The 9,365-nt window shown below is 27.3% G+C and overlaps 1 protein-coding gene across 1 annotated transcript in view; it reads right to left on the bottom strand.

Moving 5' to 3' along the window:
• Positions 1 to 9,365, bottom strand: part of Reck (Reversion-inducing-cysteine-rich protein with kazal motifs) — a 212,721-nt gene continuing 203,356 nt past the window's right edge. The window contains exons 8-9 of the mRNA XM_073981199.1: positions 4,329 to 4,595; positions 1 to 4,257 (exon numbers count right to left, since the gene is read on the bottom strand). Of these exons, the coding sequence (XP_073837300.1) occupies positions 3,452 to 4,257; positions 4,329 to 4,595 (1,073 nt within the window). The 3' untranslated portion in view covers positions 1 to 3,451. The remainder of the gene's footprint in view (positions 4,258 to 4,328; positions 4,596 to 9,365) is intronic.

The raw sequence follows: 9,365 nt of genomic DNA, 5'->3' as shown, positions 1-9,365 counted from the left end.
TTAAATGAAATGATATTATAATTTATTAAACATTTTCATTAAAATTTAATGCGCTTGTTGTTGTTGCAATATATAATTTTTATACAAAAAAGGTACTTCTTAATGACTATTTGAGTATTATTTTGTTTATATTTTAATACAAATATAATAATTTTTTGGGATAAATTCAGGGATAAATATTAAACAACTTTGGTAATTTGTTATGACAAAAAAGATGAAGGCGTTTTTTGTGTGTATTTCTGTTTGTTAATATGTACAAAAACAGAGTTTTTATGTTGTTCTATTAATAATAAAAAAAGCTATTTTACTTATAGTATAGTAATAATATAATAATAATCTTTAGTGTATAACTATGCAGATATGTTTTAGTTTGATTATTTTTTACGTAATTTTTTTTTTTAAATAATTATTTGTGTTGTGATTTGTTTTTATTTTTTATGATAATTAATATGGTTTATGTTTTTATTAAAAAGTTCTTGTTTTGTTTTTGTTGTTGTTGTTGATTTTTAATACCTAATATCACAAGGAGATCAATTAAACTTAAATAATTATAAGTATAATAATAATGGACAAAAACAAAACCTAATCTAACATATAAAATTTAAACTTAATTTGTGTAATATTATGCATAATAATTAAAAATAAACGTTATAATTAAAAGAAATAAATTACAATAAAATTCAAACGAAGAAAGGCACTTTGTTTTTGCAATTATAACTTAAAATGAAAGGAAATTGTTTTGTATAATTACTTTTAAAACATCAATTTTTTATATAATTAATTAATAAATTCATTTGTTTTTCTAAAAACTATATTGGCACCAAGAATTCACACACACTTGATAAAGAACAAAATTTACAATATTAATTTTAAGATTTATAAGAAATTAAAAAAAAAATGAAAATAGGGGAAAATTACTTTTGGAAGGAGAATGTCATGGAAATAAAGGGAGAGATTTCAAAATGTACACATCTTCTATCTATAAAAGGTTATCTAAACGCCTTCCATCTTTTAAAAAGAACTTGTGGTCAAGTCGTCTATAAACACGACTTTCAAGTCGTTTATAAAGACGCCTTTCAAGTCGTCTACAAAGAATTCTTTTTACATCCTTTTACATCCATAAAGACGCCTTTCAAGTCGTCTATAAAGACGCCTTTCAAGTCGTCTATAAAGACGCCTTTCAAGTCGTCTATAAAGACGCCTTTCAAGTCGTCTATAAAGACGCCTTTCAAGTCGTCTATAAAGACGCCTTTCAAGTCGTCTATAAAGACGCCTTTCAAGTCGTCCATAAATACGCCTTTAAAGTCATCCATAAGTCTCTAAAGACGCCTTTCAAGTCGTCTATAAAGACGCCTTTCATGTCGTCTATAAGACCGCCTTTCAAGACGTCTATAATGACGCCTTTCAAGTCGTCTATAAATACGCCTTTCAAGTCGTCTATAAAGAAGCCTTTCAAGTCGTCTATAAATACGCCTTTCAAGTCGTCTATAAAGAAGCCTTTCAAGTCGTCTATAAAGACGCATTTCAAGTCGTCTATAAAGACGCTTTTCAAGTCGTCTATAAAGGCGCCTTTCAAGTCTTCTATAAAGACGCCTTTCAAGTCGTCTATAAAGGCGCCTTTCAAGTCTTCTATAAAGACGCCTGTCAAGTTGTCTATAAAGACGCCTTTCAAGTCGTCTATAAAGACGCCTTTCAAGTCGTCTATAAAGACGCCTTTCAAGTCGTCTATAAAGACTCCTTTCAAGTCGTCTATAAGGACGCCTTTCAAGTCGTCTATAAAGACGCCTTTCAAGTCGTCTATAAAGACGCCTTTCAAGTCGTCTATAAAGACGCCTTTCAAGTCGTCTATAAAACGCCTTTCAAGTCTTCTATAAAGACGCCTTTCAAGTCTTCTATAAAGACGCCTTTCAAGTCGTCTATAAAGTCTCCTTTCAAGTCGTCTATAAAGACGCCTTTCAAGCCGTCTATAAAGACGACATTCAAGTCGTCCATAAAGACGCCTTTTAAGTCGTCTATAAAGACGCTTTTCAGGAAGCCTATAAAGACGCGTTTCAAGTCGTCTATAAAACGCCTTTTAAGTCGTCTATAAAGACGCCTTTTAAGTCGTCCATAAAGACGCCTTTCAAGTCATCTATAAAAACGCCTTTCAAGTCGTCCATAAAGACGCCTTTCAAGTCGTCTATAAAGACGCCTTTCAAGTCATCTATAAATACGCCTTTCAAGTCGCCTTTAAAGAGGTCTTTCAAGTCGTCTATAAAGACGCCTTTCAAGTCGTCTATAAAGACGCCTTTCAAGTCGTCTATAAAGACGCCTTTCAAGTCGTCTATGAAGACGCCTTTCAAGTCGCCTTTAAAGAGGTCTTTCAAGTCGTCTATAAAGACGCCTTTCAAGTCGTCTATGAAGACGCCTTTCAAGTCGTCTATAAAGACGCCTTTCAAGTCGTCTATTAAGACGCCTTTCAAGTCGTCTATAAAGACGCCTTTCAAGTCGTCTATAAAGACGCCTTTCAAGTCGTCTATAAAGACGCCTTTCAAGTCGTCTATAAAGACGCCTTTCAAGTCGTCTATAAAGACGCCTTTCAAGTCGTCTATAAAGAAGCCTTTCAAGTCATCTATTAAGACGCCTTTCAAGTCGTCTATAAAGACGCCCTTCAAGTCGTCTATTAAGACGCCTTTCAAGTCGTCTATAAAGACGCCTTTCAAGTCGTCTATAAAGACGCCTTTCAAGTCGTCTATAAAGAAGCCTTTCAAGTCATCTATTAAGACGCCTTTCAAGTCGTCTATAAAGACGTCTTTCTATAAAGACGCCTTTCAAGTCGTCTATAAAGAAGCCTTTCAAGTCGTCTATAAAGACGCCTTTCAAGTCGTCTATAAAGACGCCTTTCAAGTCGTCTGTAAAGACGCCTTTCAAGTCGTCTATAAAGACGCCTTTCAAGTCTTCTATAAAGACGGCTTTCAAGTCTTCTATAAAGACTCCTTTCAAGTCGTCTATAAAGACGCCTTTCAAGTCGTCTATAAAGACGCCTTTCAAGTCGTCTATAAAGACGCCTTTCAAGTCATCTATAAAGACGCCTTTCAAGTCGTCTATAAAACCGCCTTTCAAGTCGTCTATAAAGACGCCTTTCAAGTCGTCTATAAAGACGCCTTTCAAGTCGTCTATAAAGACGCCTTTCAAATCGTCTATAAAGACTCCTTTCAAGTCGTCTATGAAGACGCCTTTCAGGAAGTCTATAAAGACGCCTTTCACGTCGTCTATATAAGAGCTATAGAAGTTTGTGCATTGTGAAAATTCTCCTTCCAAAGCAAAAAAAAAAAAAAATATATCAACTCTAGGATTTCTAACCTTAAAACAATCTCTACATTTTGTTTTCTTCTAAATAAATAACGAAAAATATTACAATATTCGAAACCATTTGAGCTTTGCCTATTCTCAGCAGCAGTACTTCTTAAGACTATGATAAATATTTGTTCCGCCACAAACCCATTAACATAATGCCACCCAAGAGGAGCATTATCAGCAAACAATTTGTTCCCTCCATCCAACGCATCGATGAATTTTCAATACTAGGATCCAGCATATTTGACATTGTCAAACCGGATAGAATAAGATTTGTTGTAATTTTATGTGATTGGGCTGTGATGAAAGATGAAAGTTTTTCTGCTTCCCTTGTGCAGGCCTCAATTTGCATGCGGGTTGGTGTTGAGGCTCGTGGTACAATTGCCACAAATATGCCCACTTCCATGGTAAGGAAACCGGTTAATTGACATTCTGTCACTTGTATAAGGCTATCTAATTCGTGCAGCACACTACGCAGGGTAAGCAAATCTTTATGTTGCCCCCGCAGGGCATATAGGGCCCTGTCAATTTGTTTCCTCGAATAAATAACGCGAAATGCTGAAGCGCACAGAGGACAACAGGCACCGGGTGGAGTTATGGCTTGACAGTAGGGTGAGGGTAAATCTGGACATTTGACCAAACGGCATCGTTTTCGTTCCAAATCATGACTTAGTAGGCCCACCTCACGGCAACGTCCCTTATAGTCAACCAATACATAATCTGACCAGGCAGCACATTCACTGGGATAATTGACACCATTAATGCCACACACAGGGCCCTTCCAAGAACAACCCCTACTGCAGGGACCCCAATGGGCAAAACTGGATTTGGCATTGAAAAGATCACAGGCTGATTTGTAGGTTATGCCTTTGGTATCACACACCGGTTGATCCGAAGCTTCACAGGGTAAGGTTTGATTAACTGCAAAACGAAAAACAAGAGAAATGTTTTAATAATTTGTGTTAAACCTGAGATGTAAATTCCATACTTACCACATTTGTACTGCAAACAGGGTCTGTGCATGGAGGACAAACAAATTTGCCTATGCTCCACACATTGCATGCCAGCTGGACATTGATAAGCTCCCGGAGCACATGGATTCCATACCGAACAAGCGCCATATTCCAAATCACTATCCTGTAGACCCAAACAACGTGCTATGCACAGCGAGGGATAGGTGCGACCATTGATACCACATACCGGTACATAGTGGGTGGGGCAGTTACAGGGTAAGCTGGTATAGGAAACATCGGTATAAACTGTAAAACAATAAAAAATGGAATCTTTATTAAAGGATTATCTTAATTTTTTCAGGACCATAAAATGCGATTTTTTCAATTTTTTTAAAAATGGATTTTAAGAATAATTAATCATGGAATTTTAAAGAATATTAAAAAATATATATTTTTTGGTTAATCGTGTATTTAAATAAAAAATATAATCGTGGAATTTTTAAAAAATATTTTTTCAATAATCGTGGATTTTTTAAAAAATATTTTTTCAATAATCGTGGATTTTTTAAAAAACATTTTTTCAACAATGGTGAATTTTTTAAAAAATATTTTTTCAATAATCGTGGATTTTTTAAAAATATTTTTTCAATAATCGTGGATTTTTTAAAAAATATATTTTCAATAATCGTGGATTTTTTAAAAAAATATTTTTCAATAATCGTGGATTTTTTAAAAAATATTTTTTCAATAATCGTGGATTTTTTAAAAAATATTTTTTCAATAATCGTGGATTTTTTAAAAAATATTTCTTCAATAATCTTGGATTTTTTAAAAAATATTTTTTCAATAATCGTGGATTTTTTAAAAAATATTTTTTCAATAATCGTGGATTTTTTAAAAAATATTTTTTCAATAATCGTGGATTTTTTAAAAAATATTTTTTCAATAATCGTGGATTTTTTAAAAAATATTTTTTCAATAATCGTGGATTTTTTAAAAAACATTTTTTCAATAATCGTGGATTTATTAAAAAATATTTTTTCAATAATCGTGGATTTTTTAAAAAATATTTTTTCAATAATCGTGGATTTTTTAAAAAACATTTTTTCAATAATCGTGGATTTTTTAAAAAACATTTTTTCAGTAACCGTGGATAAAAAAATGTTTTTCAATAATTGTGGATTTTTTAAAAAATATTTTTTCAATAATCGTGGATTTTTTAAAAAAATATTTTTTCAATAATCGTGGATTTTTTAAAAAATATTTCTTCAATAGTCGTGGATTTTTAAAAAATATTTTTTCAATAATCGTGGATTTTTTAAAAAATATTTTTTCAATAATCGTGGATGTATTAAAAAATATTTTTTCAATAATCGTGGATGTATTAAAAAATATTTTTTCAATAATCGTGGATTTTTTAAAAAATACTTCTTCAATAATCGTGGATTTTTTAAAAAATATTTCTTCAATAATCGTGGATTTTTTAAAAAATATTTTTTCAATAATCGTGGATTTTTTAAAAAACATTTTTTCAATAATCGTGGATTTTTTAAAAAATATTTCTTCAATAATCGTGAATTTTTTAAAAAAATATTTTTTTCAATAATCGTGGATTTTTTAAAAAATATTTTTCAATAATAAAAAATATTTTTTCAATAATCGTGGATTTTTTAAAAAATATTTTTTCAATAATCGTGGATTAAAAATGCTTTCTTCAAAAAAAAAAATATATATAATAATAATCGTGGTTTTTTTAAAAAATATTTTTTCAATAATCGTGGATTTTTTAAAAAATATTTTTTCAATAATCGTGGATTTTTTAAAAAATATTTTTTCAATAATCGTGGATTTTTTAAAAAATATTTTTTCAATAATGGTGGATTTTTTTAAAAATATTTTTTCAATAATCGTGGATTTTTTAAAAAATATTTTTTCAATAATCGTGGATTTTTTAAAAAATATTTTTGCAAAAATCGTGGATTTTTTAAAAAATATTTTTTAAACAAATCGTGGATTTTTTAAAAAATATTTTTTAAACAAATCGTGGATTTTTTAAAAAATATTTTTTAAACAAATCGTGGATTTTTTAAAAAATATTTTTTCAATAATCGTGGATTTTTTAAAAAATATTTTTTCAATAATCGTGGATTTTTTAAAAAATATTTTTTCAATAATCGTGGATTTTAAAAAAAATATTTGGAACAAGTCTCGTTTAGGGGCACATCTCTGATCGGGTGAATAATTATAATAATTCTTTAAGTAGCCGGGCTTCGGCCGGGATTTAAGACTTTGGACAGGAGCAAAAGTGGGCTACGCGAACAAAAGTTTTTCCAAAATTATAAGTTTTCTTTAAGTAGACGGCCTTCGGCCGGGATTTAAGAGTTTCAACTAAAGACAGGAGCAAAAGAAAATTGCAAGAAAAGTACTCACCACGAGCTTTAAAATGATACCCATATTGCCCAAGTAAAAATAGTAAAATTTCAAGACCCATATTTCGGGAAGAATGGACTTCCCCTGGGAAATATATATATAGTTGTGATCAGTGTCCCAAGGACTACCTATGGTGAAAATTTCAGCCCGATCCGAGAGGTGCCCATAAATAAAGTAATGGTGTTAAAGTAGGACATTCCCGAAATGTCAAGACCCATATCTCGGGAAGTATAGACTTCCCCCGGGAAATATATATAGTTGTTATCAGTGTCCCAAGGACTACCTATGGTGGAAATTTCAGCCCTATCCGAGAGGTGCCCCTAAACAGACTTAAGCCAAATATTTTACCAATAATAGTGGATTTTAAAAAAAAATATTTTTTAAAAAATCCACAATTATTGAAACGTGGATTTTTTAAAAATATTTTTTCAATAATCGTGGATTTTTTAAAAAAATATTTTTTCAATAATCTTGGATTTTTTAAAAAATATTTTTTCAATAATCGTGAATTTTTTAAAAAATATTTTTTCAATAATCTTGGATTTTTTAAAAAATATTTTTTCAATAATCGTGCATTTATTAAAAAATATTTTTTCAATAATCGTGCATTTATTAAAAAATATTTTTTCAATAATCGTGGAATTTTTAAAAAAATATTTTTTCAATAATCGTGGATTTGTTAAAAAATATTTTTTCAATAATCGTGGATTTTTTAAGAAATATTTTTTCAATAATCGTGGATTTTTTAAAAAATATTTTTTCAATAATCGTGTATAAACAAATATTTGTTCAATAATCTGGATTATTTAAAAAATATTTTTTCAATAATAGTGGATTTTTTAAAAAATATTTTTAAATTATCGTAGACTTTTTAAAAAATATTTTTCAATTATCGTGGATTTTTTAAAAAATATTTTTCAATTATCGTGGATTTTTTAAAAAATATTTTTCAATTATCGTGGATTTTTTAAAAAATATTTTTTCAATAATCGTGGATTTTTTAAAAAATATTTTTGAGCAAATCGTGAATGTTTTTTAATATATTTTCAATAATCGTGGATCTTTTAAAAAATATTTTTTCAATAATCGTGGATTTTTTAAAAAATATTTTTTTAATAATCGTGGATTTTTTAAAAAATATTTTTTCAATAATCGTGGATTTTTTAAAAAATATTTTTTCAATAATCGTGGATTTTTTAAAAAGTGTTTTTTCAATAATCGTGGATTTTTTAAAAAACAATTTTTCAATAATCGTGGATTTTTTAAAAAATATTTTTTCAATAATCGTGGATTTTTTTAAAAAATATTTTTTCAATAATCGTGGATTTTTTAAAAAATATTTGTTCAATAATCGTGGATTTTTTAAAAAATATTTTTTCAATAATCGTGGATTTTTTTAAAAATATTTTTTCAATAATCTTGGATTTTTTAAAAAATATTTTTTCAATAATCGTGGATTTTTTTTAAAAATATTTTTTCAATAATCGTGGATTTTTTAAAAAACAATTTTTCAATAATCGTGATTTTTTAAAAAATAATTTTTCAATAATCGTGGATTTTTTAAACAATTTTTTTTCAATAATCGTGGATTTTTTCAATAATCGTGGATTTTTTAAAAAATATTTTTTCAATAATCGTGGATTTTTTAAAAAATATTTTTTCAATAATCGTGGATTTTTTAAAAAATATTTTTTCAATAATCGTGGATTGTTTAAAAAATATTTTTTCAATAATCGTGGATTTTTTAAAAAATATTTTTTCAATAATCGTGGATTTTTTAAAAAATATTTTTTCAATAATCGTGGATTTTTTAAAAAATATTTTTTCAATAATCGTGGATTTTTTAAAAAATATTTTTTCAATAATCGTGGATTTTTTAAAAAATATTTTTTCAATAATCGTGGATTTTTTAAAAAATATTTTTTCAATAATCGTGGATTTTTTAAAAAAATATTTTTTAAATAATCGTGGATTTTTAAAAAATATTTTTTCAATAATCGTGGATTTTTAAAATTTTTTTTTTCAATAATCGTGGATTTATTAAAAAATATTTTTTCAATAATCGTGGATTTTTTAAAAAATATTTTTTCAATAATCGTGGATTTTTTTAAAAATATTTTTTCAATAATTGTGGATTTTTTAAAAAATATTTTTTCAATAATCGTGGATTTTTTAAAAAATATTTTTTCAATAATCGTGGATTTTTTAAAAAATATTTTTTCAATAATCGTGGATTTTTTAAAAAATATTTTTTCAATAATCGTGGATTTTTTAAAAAATATTTTTCCAATAATCGTGGATTTTTTAAAAAATATTTTTTAAATAATCGTGGATTTTTAAAAAATATTTTTTAAATAATCGTGGATTTTTAAAATTTTTTTTTTCAATAATCGTGGATTTATTAAAAAATATTTTTTCAATAATCGTGGATTTTTTAAAAAATATTTCTTCAATAATCGTGGATTTTTTTAAAAATATTTTTTCAATAATCGTGGATTTTTTAAAAAATATTTTTTCAATAATTGTGGATTTTTTAAAAAATATTTTTTCAATAATCGTGGATTTTTTAAAAAATATTTTTTCAATAATCGTGGATTTTTTAAAAAATATTTTTTCAATAATAATCGTGGATTTTTTAAAAAATAT

This window comes from Musca autumnalis, unplaced genomic scaffold (genome assembly GCF_047663935.1).
Source record: "Musca autumnalis isolate F117 unplaced genomic scaffold, ASM4766393v1 scaffold_4, whole genome shotgun sequence".
NCBI classification, from domain to species: domain Eukaryota; kingdom Metazoa; phylum Arthropoda; class Insecta; order Diptera; family Muscidae; genus Musca; species Musca autumnalis.
The sequence above is the reverse complement of the archived record's forward strand: the minus strand, read 5'-3'. Positions and strand labels throughout refer to the sequence as shown.